This window comes from Lethenteron reissneri, chromosome 66 (genome assembly GCF_015708825.2).
Source record: "Lethenteron reissneri isolate LAM-NWPU_2019-01 chromosome 66, ASM1570882v1, whole genome shotgun sequence".
Lineage (NCBI taxonomy): Eukaryota > Metazoa > Chordata > Hyperoartia > Petromyzontiformes > Petromyzontidae > Lethenteron > Lethenteron reissneri.
In genome coordinates, this window is record NC_083844.1 from 6,696,729 (window position 1) to 6,707,349 (window position 10,621).

Consider the following 10,621-nt stretch of genomic DNA (forward strand, 5'->3'; position numbering starts at 1 on the left):
AAACATCAGAAAATTATCTTCTTGGTTCTTTCGGTAACGTCACGTAGAAGGGAAATAATAAAATAATAAAAATCAAACATCAGAAAATTATCATCTTGGTTCTTTCGGTAACGTCACGTAGAAGGGAAATAATAAAATAATAAAACATAAAACATAATAAAACGTAATAAATCTGAAGGTATTCAGACGCTGTCTTCTCGACAGACCTGGTCTTCACCTGAGGACGGCTGCTTGCGTTGTAGCCGAAACGTCGTGAGAATTATCTTATTATGTTTTATTTTTATTATTTTATTATTTCCCTTCTACGTGACTTTACCGAAAGAACCAAGAAGAAAAAACGAGTGTTGCGTTCAGACGTTCAAACACCAAACAGAAACATGTTGCAAAGGATCGATTCACTGAATTAACTTAGTAATTGTGGTGAGAACACACAAAACACAAGCACACTCTGATGACAACTGGACTTTTGCAGCTGTTCTAGACTAAATTTCGATTTAAAGCTTCTTTCGTGACTGCAGGGATTCATCTTCGTGGTTCTTTCGGTAAAGTCATCACGTAGAAGGGAAATAAGAAAATAATAAAAATAAAACATCATAAAATTATTCTCACGACGTTTCGGCCACAACGCAAGCAGCCGTCCTCAGGTGAAGAACGGGTCTGTCGGGGAGACAGCGTCTGACAGACCTGTTCTTCACCTGAGGACGGCTGCTTGCGTTGCGGCCGAAACGTCGTGAGAATTGTATCATTTTATGATGTTTTATTTTTAATATTGTATTACTTATTTTATTATTAAGTAATAAAAATAAAACATAATAAAAAAACAATTGTATTTTATTATGTTTTATTTTTGTTATTTTATTATTTCCCTTCTACGTGATGACTTTACCGAAAGAACCACGAAGATGAATCCCTGCAGTCACGAAAGCTTTAAATCGAAATTGATCTTCTTCTTAGGCTTAACACGTAGCCGACCGTGCGAATCGGAGGTTGTGGAGGGGACGGGGTAGGGGGGGAGGGGTTGGAACGACGACACAAACACAAATCCGGTTCAGAATGAATTGAAAGAATGAGCCAGATGTTGACTACCTCGCCTGGTGTACAGGAGGTCGTGGGTTCGAACCCGACCCTGACGATGCCTGCTGCTGCTGCTGTATATTTGGAGTTTGCGTGTCTCTCATCATCATCATCACGGTGGCTAGGAGATGTTGACTACCTCGCCTGGTGTGCAGGAGGTCGTGGGTTCGAACCTGACCCTGACGACGCCTGCTGCTGGTGTATATTTGGATTCTGCGTCTCTCTCATCATCATCATCACGGTGGCTAGGAGATGTTGACTACCTCGCCCGGTGTGCAGGAGGTCGTGGGTTCGATCCCGACCCTGACGATGCCTGCTGCTGGTGTATATTTGGAGTTTGTCTCTCATCATCATCATCACAGTAGCTAGGAGATGTTAACTACCTCGCCTGGTGTGCAGGAGGTCGTGGGTTCGATCCCGACCCTGACGACGCCTGCTGCTGCTGTATATTTGGAGTCTGCGTCTCTCATCATCATCATCACAGTAGCTAGGAGATGTTAACTACCTCGCCTGGTGTGCAGGAGGTCGTGGGTTCGAACCCGACCCTGACGACGCCTGCTGCTGCTGCTGTATATTTGGAGTCTGCGTCTCTCTCTCTCTCCCCGTGGTCGCGTGGATTTTGCTCCACATTTAGAATCAACACCACCACCACCACGCGTTTGGAATATTTGGCTGCTTGTATGAATTACCACGTAATGATGGTGATGATGATGGTGATAAACCACGTGGTGGAGCTGCTATCAGCAGTGAAGGCCAGGGGAGTCGCTTCATCTGATAAAGTCGCAGCACAGGAGCAGCTCTGTCGTGGCGGCCTTAAACTTGGCACACTAAATAAATACAGTTATTTTAGTCCATGTGTCTCTATGTGGCTCTGTGTGTCTCTATGTGTCTCTATGGGTCTCTATGGGTCTCTATGTGTCTCTATGTGTCTCTATGGGTCTCTATGGGTCTGTATGTATCTGTATGTGTCTGTATGTGTCTGTATGTGTCTCTATGTGTCTCTATGTATCTCTGTATCTCTATGTGTATGTATCTCTATGTGTCTCTATGTATCTCTATGGGTCTCTAAGTGTCTCTATGTGTCTCTATGTGTCTCTATGTGGCTCTATGGGTCTCTATGTATCTTTATGGGTCTCTGTATCTCTACTGGTCTCCATGTATCTCTACTGATCTCTAAGTATTTCTATGGGTCTCTATTGATCTCTACTGGTCTCCATGTGTCTGTATGTATCTCTATGTATCTGTATGTATCTCTATGGGTCTCTAATAGTCTCTATGTATCTCTACTGGTCTCCATATATCTCTGTGTCTCTATGTATCTCTATGGGTCTCTGTGTCTGTATGGGTCTCTATGTGTCTGTATGTATCTCTACTGGTCTCTGTGTCTGTATGTATCTCTATGAATCTCTATGTGTCTGTATGTATCTCTATGTGTCTCTATGTATCTCTATGTATCTCTATGTGTCTCTATGTATCTCTATGTGTCTCTATGTGTCTCTATGTATCTCTATGGGTCTCTATGTATCTCTATGTATCTCTATGGGTCTCTATGTATCTCTACTGGTCTCCATGTGTCTGTATGTATCTCTATGTATCTCTATGCATTTCTAAGGGTCTCTATGGGTCTCTATGTATTTCTATGGGTCTCTATGTATCTCTATGGGTCTCCATGTATCTCTATGTATCTCTATGTATCTCTACGCATTTAGAATATTTGGCTGCTGTTATGAATTACCACGTAATGATGGTGATGATGATGGTGATGGTGATAAACCACGTGGTGGAGCTGCTATCAGCAGTGAAGGCCAGGGGAGTCGCTTCATCTGATAAAGTCGCTTCACAGGAGCAGCTCCGTCGTGGCGGCCTTAAACTTGGCACAATAAATAAATAAAAAGTTTATTTTAGTCTATGTGTCTCTATGTGGCTGTATGTGTCTCTATGTGTCTCTATGTGGCTGTATGTGTCTCTATGTGTCTCTATGTATCTGTATGTATCTCTACGGGTCTCTATGTATCTCTATGTATCTCTACTGGTCTCCATGTATCTCTATGTATCTCTATGTGTCTGTATGTATATGTATGTATCTGTATGTATCTCTATGTGTCTCTATGTATCTCTATATATCTCTACTGGTATCTATGTGTCTGTATGTATCTCTATGTATCTCTATGTATTTCTACGTGTCTCTATGTATCTCTACTGGTCTCCATGTGTCTGTATGTATCTCTGTATCTCTATGTATCTCTATGTATTTCTATGGGTCTCTACGTGTCTCTATGTATCTCTATGTATCTCTACGGGTCTCTATGTATCTCTGTATGTCTCTATGTATCTCTATGTATCTCTGTATCTTTACTCGTCTATATGTATCTCTATGTGTCTCTGTGTGTCTCTATGTGTCTCTATGTGTCTCTATGTATCTGTATGTATCTCTACGGGTCTCTATGTATCTGTATGTATCTCTACGGGTCTCTATGTATCTCTATGTATCTCTACTGGTCTCCATGTATCTCTATGTATCTCTATGTGTCTGTATGTATATGTATGTATCTGTATGTATCTCTATGTATCTCTATGTGTCTCTATGTATCTCTATATATCTCTACTGGTATCTATGTGTCTGTATGTGTCTCTATGTATCTCGATGTATCTCTATGTGTCTCTATGTATCTCTATGTCTCTATGTATCTCTATGGGTCTCTATGCATATCTATGTATCTCTACGGGTCTCTATGTATCTCTATGTATCTCTATGTATTTCTACGTGTCTCTATGTATCTCTACTGGTCTCCATGTGTCTGTATGTATCTCTGTATCTCTATGTATCTCTATGTATTTCTATGGGTCTCTACGTGTCTCTATGTATCTCTATGTATCTCTACGGGTCTCTATGTATCTCTGTGTGTCTCTATGTATCTCTATGTATCTCTGTATCTTTACTCGTCTATATGTATCTCTATGTGTCTCTGTGTGTCTCTATGTGTCTCTATGTGTCTCTATGTATCTGTATGTATCTCTTCGGGTCTCTATGTATCTGTATGTATCTCTACGGGTCTCTATGTATCTCTATGTATCTCTACTGGTCTCCATGTATCTCTATGTATCTCTATGTGTCTGTATGTATATGTATGTATCTGTATGTATCTCTATGTATCTCTATGTGTCTCTATGTATCTCTATATATCTCTACTGGTATCTATGTGTCTGTATGTGTCTCTATGTATCTCGATGTATCTCTATGTGTCTCTATGTATCTCTATGTCTCTATGTATCTCTATGGGTCTCTATGGGTCTCTATGCATATCTATGTATCTCTACGGGTCTCTATGTGTCTCTATGTATCTCTATGTATTTCTACGTGTCTCTGTGTATCTCTACTGGTCTCCATGTGTCTGTATGTATCTCTGTATCTCTATGTATCTCTATGTATTTCTATGGGTCTCTACGTGTCTCTATGTATCTCTATGTATCTCTACGGGTCTCTATGTATCTCTGTGTGTCTCTATCTATCTCTATGTATCTCTACGGGTCTCTATGTATCTCTGTGTGTCTCTATGTATCTCTATGTATCTCTGTATCTTTACTCGTCTATATGTATCTCTATGTGTCTCTGTGTGTCTCTATGTATCTCTATGTATCTCTATGTGTCTCTATGTGTATGTATGTATCTCTATGTATCTCTACGGGTCTCTATGTATCGCTATTGGTCTCTATGTATCTCTATGTGTCTCTATGTGTCTCTATGTATCTCTATGTGTATGTATGTATCTCTATGTGTCTCTATGTATCTCTATGTGTCTCTATGTATCTCTATGTGTCTCTATGTATCTCTACGCGTTTAGAATATTTGGCTGCTTGTATGAATTACCACGTAATGATGGTGATGATGATGGTGATAAACCACGTGGTGGAGCTGCTATCAGCAGTGAAGGCCAGGGGAGTCGCTTCATCTGATAAAGTCGCTTCACAGTAGCAGCTCCGTCGTGGCGGCCTTAAACTTGGCACAATAAATAAATACAAAGTTTATTTTAGTCTATGTGTCTGTATGTGTCTCTATGGGTCTATATGTATCTCTATGTGTCTATATGTGTCTGTATGTATCTCTACTGGTCTCTGTGTCTCTATATATCTCTATGTATCTTTACTCATCTCTATGTGTCTCTATGTATCTTTACTCATCTCTGTGTCTGTATGTATCTCTATGTATCTCTACTGGTCTCTGTGTCTCTATGTATCTCTATGTATCTCAATGTGTCTCTATGTATCTCTACTCGTCTCTATGTATCTCTATGTGTCTCTACGTGTCTCTATGTGTCTGTATCTCTACTGGTCTCCATGTGTCTGTATTTATCTCTATGTATCTCTACTGGTCTCCATGTGTCTGTATGTATCTCTATGTATCTCTACTGGTCTCCATGTGTCTGTATGTATCTCTATGGATCTCTATGGGTCTCCATGTGTCTCTATGTATCTCTACTGGTCTCCATGTATCTCTATGTATCTCTATGTGTCTGTATGTATCTCTACTGGTCTCTGTGTCTGTATATATCTCTATGGGTCTCTATGTGTCTGTATATATCTCTACTGGTCTCTGTGTCTGTATGTATCTCTATGTGTCTGTATGTATCTCTATGTATCTCTACTGGTCTCTATGTATCTCTATGTATCTCTATGTATATCAATGTGTCTCTATGTATCTCTATGTATCTCTATGTATATCAATGTGTCTCTATGTATCTCTATGTATCTCTATGTATCTCTACTGGTCTCTGTGTGTCTCTATGTATCTCTATGGGTCTCTATGTGTCTGTATGTATCTCTACTGGTCTCTGTGTCTGTATGTATCTCTATGTATCTCAATGTGTCTGTATGTATCTCTACTCGTCTCTATGTGTCTCTATGTGTCTCCATGTGTCTCTATGTGTCTCTATGTATCTCTATGTATCTCTATGTATCTCTATGTATCTCTATCTCTGTGTGTCTCTATGTGTCTCCATGTGTCTCTATGTATCTCTATGTATCTCTATGTATCTCTATGTATCTCTATGTATCTCTACTCGTCTCTGTGTGTCTCTATGTGTCTCCATGTGTCTCTATGTGTCTCTATGTGTCTCTATGTGTCTCTATGTATCTCTATGTATCTCTATGTATCTCTATGTATCTCTACTCGTCTCTGTGTGTCTCTATGTGTCTCCATGTGTCTCTATGTGTCTCTATGTATCTCTATGTATCTCTATGTATCTCTATGTATCTCTACTCGTCTCTATGTGTCTCTATGTGTCTCCATGTGTCTCTATGTGTCTCTATGTATCTCTATGTATCTCTACGTATCTCTATGTATCTCTACTCGTCTCTGTGTGTCTGTATGTATCTCTACTGGTCTCTGTGTCTGTATGTATCTCAATGTGTCTCTATGTATCTCTATGTATCTCAATGTATCTCTATGTATCTCAATGTGTCTCTATGTATCTCTACTGATCTCCATGTGTCTCCATGTATCTCTATGTATCTCTACTGGTCTCCATGTGTCTGTATGTATCTCTATGTATCTCAATGTATCTCAATGTATCTCTATGTATCTCTACTCGTCTCTATGTGTCTGTATGTATCTCTACTGGTCTCTGTGTCTGTATGTATCTCTATGTATCTCAATGTGTCTCTATGTATCTCTACTCGTCTCTACGTATCTATATGGGTCTCCATGTGTCTGTATGTATCTCTATGTATCTCTATGTATCCATGTGTCTGTATGTATCTCTACTGGTCTCTGTGTCTGTATGTATCTCTATGTATCTCTATGTGTCTCTATGTATCTCTACTCGTCTCTATGTGTCTCTATGTATCTCTACGTATCTCGCCTGGTAACAATTGGGGACGCAGTGTAATTGGCGAGGTAGTGAACATATGTGCGCGCGTGGGAATCCCCTAGGTCGACTCGGCCTCAAATGTGTAGCCTGGTGCGGCCGTGTGCCGTGAACATCACCAGCACTGGGGGAGAGACAAAGGCGGCCGGGCGGGGGTGGTGCTGGCCACCCACCCCCTGTGTTTGTGCCACAGGGCTGGTAGCCCTCACAGGTTGCTACTGCTACTGGCTACTAACAGCACTTGCCCCTGCAGTCTGTTAGAGGCTACACGGGGGATCTTTGTCTGTGTCTGTGTGTGAGGTGCTAGCTAACAGCACTTGTCCCTGCAGCCTGTCAGAGGCTACGCGGGGGATCTTTGTCTGCTGATGGTGGTGAAGGTGATGGAGGTGGTGGTGGTGAATGGGTTTTGGTAGTGGTAGTGTGGTGAGCGGTGGTCAGCGCTACGCCGGTCCTGGGCCTCCCCTAGGTCGACTCAGCCTCAATTCATTCTCTTTTTTGGGTGTGGGAAAACATCGCCACTGGGGAGACAAAGGCGGTCGGGCGTGGTGCTGGCCACCCACCCCCTCTGTGTGTTGCTGCTGATACTCGCTACTAACAGCACTCGCCCCTGTAGTCTGTTAGAGGCTACACGGGGGATCTTTGTCTGTGTCTCTGTGTGTGAGGTGCTAGCTAACAGCACTTGCCCCTGCAGTCTGTTAGAGGCTACACGGGGGATCTTTGTTTGTGTCTGTGGGTGAGTGGGGGGGGGTAGGTGAGTGTGTGGGTAGGTGAGTGGGTGCGAGGGTGACTGGGTAGATGGGTGAGTGGGTGAATTAGTGGGTGATTGGATGGGTGAGTGAGTGGGTATGTAAGGGGTGGAAGGGTAAGTGGATGAATTGGTGGGTGATGTGAATGTGTGGGTAGGTGAGTGAGTGGGTAAATTGGTGGTTTATTGGATGGGTGAGTGAGTTCATGGGTAGGTGAGTGGGTGGAATGGTGATTGGGTGGATGTGTGAGTGAGTGTGTGGGTAGGTGAGTGGGTGGGTGATGGGTGATTGAGTGGGTGAATTGCATGGGTGAGTGAATGGGTGGGTAGGTGAGTGGGTGGATAAATTGGTGGTTGATTGGATGGGTGAGTGAGTGTATGGGTAGGTGAGTGGGTGGAAGGGTGATTGGGTGGATGGGTGAGTGAGTGTGTGTGTGGGTAGGTGAGTGGGTGTTTGAATGAGTTATGTTTAGATGGTCGAGCGGGTAGGGCTGGCGGTTGAGTGGGTGGGCGAGTGGATGATCGAGTGGGCGAGTGGGTGGCTGAGTGGGTGAATGGCACCACGGTGGCATACGAGCCTCTGGGTTTCTCTTCGATCCTCCTGCTCCTCCACCACCACCACCTCCACCACCTCCACCTCCACCACCTCCAACTCCACCACCTCCACCACCAACACCTCCACCACTACCACCATCTCCACCACCGCCACCACCACCTCCACCGCCACCTCCACCACCTCAACTGCCACCAACCACCGCCACCACCTCCACCACTAAACACCACCACCACCTACACCACCACCACCACCTCCAACACCTCCACCGCCTCCACCGCCTCCACCGCCACCACCGCCACCACCACCTCCACCACCGCCACCACCTCCACCACCTCCACCACCACCGCCACCACCGCCACCGCCACCACCTCCACCACCACCACCACCACCACCGCCACCACCGCCACCACCACCTCCACCACCTCCACCGCCACCACCACCACCTCCAACACCTCCACCACCTCCACCACCTCCACCACCGCCACCGCCTCCAACTCCACCACCTCAACCACCACCACCACCTCCACCACCTCCACCACCTCCACCACCACCACCTCCACCACCTCCACCACCACCACCTACACCACCTCCACCACCATCACCTCCACCACCTCCACCACAACCACTTCCACTACCTCCACCATCGCCACCACCACCTCCACCACCACCGCCACCACCACCTACACCACCTCCACCACCACATCCACCACCTCCACCACCACTACCACCACCTCCATCACCTCCACCATCTCCACCACCGCCACCACCGCCACCTCCATCACCGCCACCGTCACCTCCTCCACCGCTACCACAACCAACTCTACTACCTCCACCACCGCCACCACCACCTCCACCACCTCCACCACTACCACCACCTCCACCACCTCCACCACCACCACTTCCCCCATCTCCTCCACGTGTCGCCAAATGTCGAGCGGTGGGAATCTTCTCTCTTGGATGCAGGATGCTGGAGCCAGGAGATCTCGTCGAGATCAACAGAACCTGCTACCAGCACTGGGCTCTGTACGTCGGCGACGGATACGTCATTCACCTCGCGCCACCCAGTGAGTTGTGCCCCTGCAATGATTAAGGTCCCCCGTGTAGCCTGTAAGAGGACTGCTGGGGCAAGGGCAGAGCAGGCATCGTCAGGGTCGGGATCGAACCCACGACCTCCTGCACGCCAGGCGAGGTAGTCAACATCTCCTAGCCACCGTGATGATGAGAGAGAGACGCAGACTCCAAATATACAGCAGCAGCAGGCATTGTCAGGGTCGGGATAGACCCACGACCTCCTGCACACCAGGCGAGGGAGTCAACATCTCCTAGCCGCCGTGGTTCTTTCGGTAAAGTCACGTAGAATGTAAACAAAAAATAATAATAAAATAAAGCATAATATTTTTATTTTTATTTTATTTTATTATGTTTTATTTTATTCTTTTCATTGTTTCCATTCCACGTGACTTTACCGAAAGAACCAAGAAGACGAATCCCTGCAGTCACGAAAGAAGCTTTAAATCGAAACTGTCTTTTCGCGTTTCACCGTGAATCTGAGACGGAGTCTCCACTGTGCCCCCCCATCCCCCCCCTCCCCACCCCCTCAACGCGTCAGGCGAAGACGGCATCGACGGAGCCCACAGCATCATGTCGGTGGCCACGAGCAAGGCGAAGGTGAAGCTGGAGCTGCTGAAGGAGGTGGTGGGCGAGAGCACGTTCCAGGTCAACAACAAGGGGCGCCGGCGGCCGCTGCCCATCGATGAGATCCTGCGAAAGGCGCGGGCGCTCGTGGGCGAGATGCTGGACTACGACGTGCTGAGATGCAACTGCGAACACTTCGTGACGGCGCTGCGCTTCGGGGAGGCGCGCTCGGACCAGGTGAGGACGGACAGAGACGGACAGAGATGGACGAGAGGACAGACAGAGATGGAGACATACACAGAGATTGAGGAGACAGAGATAGAGTCATACAGAGACAGAGATGAAGATAGATAGAAATGGACAGAGACAGAGATGTAGGAGACAGATATGAGACAGACTGCCTTCTCGTGCTCCCTCTCCTCCTCACTATCCTCTCTCCCCCTGTTCCACCTCCACCTTCTCTCCCACTCACCAGGTGAGGCAAGGCATGTGGGCTGCAGGCGGCACGGTGGTAGCCGTGCTGGGAACGCTGTCCGCCCTTCGCCTGGTTATCGCGACAGCAACAAGAAAACAGGAGCAGTGACGGGTTTGTCGTGGTGGTGGCGGCGGTGGTAGTGGTGGTGGGTGGTGGTGGTGTTGGTGTGAGTGGTGGTGGTGTTGAAGGGTGTGGTGGTAGTGTGGTGGGTGGTGGTGGGCGGCGGCTGGTCGTGGTGGTGGGTGGTGGTGGTGTTGGTGGTAGTGGTGTTG

General features: G+C 46.3%; 1 protein-coding gene across 1 annotated transcript; it reads left to right on the forward strand.

Moving 5' to 3' along the window:
- Positions 1-9,123: 9,123 nt before the first annotated feature.
- On the forward strand, positions 9,124-10,457 carry LOC133359930 (phospholipase A and acyltransferase 3-like). Its single transcript, XM_061578491.1, has 3 exons — positions 9,124-9,303; positions 9,849-10,111; positions 10,350-10,457. Exons 1-3 carry the CDS (start codon positions 9,204-9,206, stop codon positions 10,455-10,457), a joined length of 471 nt encoding a protein of 156 aa, XP_061434475.1. The 5' UTR covers positions 9,124-9,203.
- The last annotated feature ends 164 nt before the right edge of the window (positions 10,458-10,621 follow it).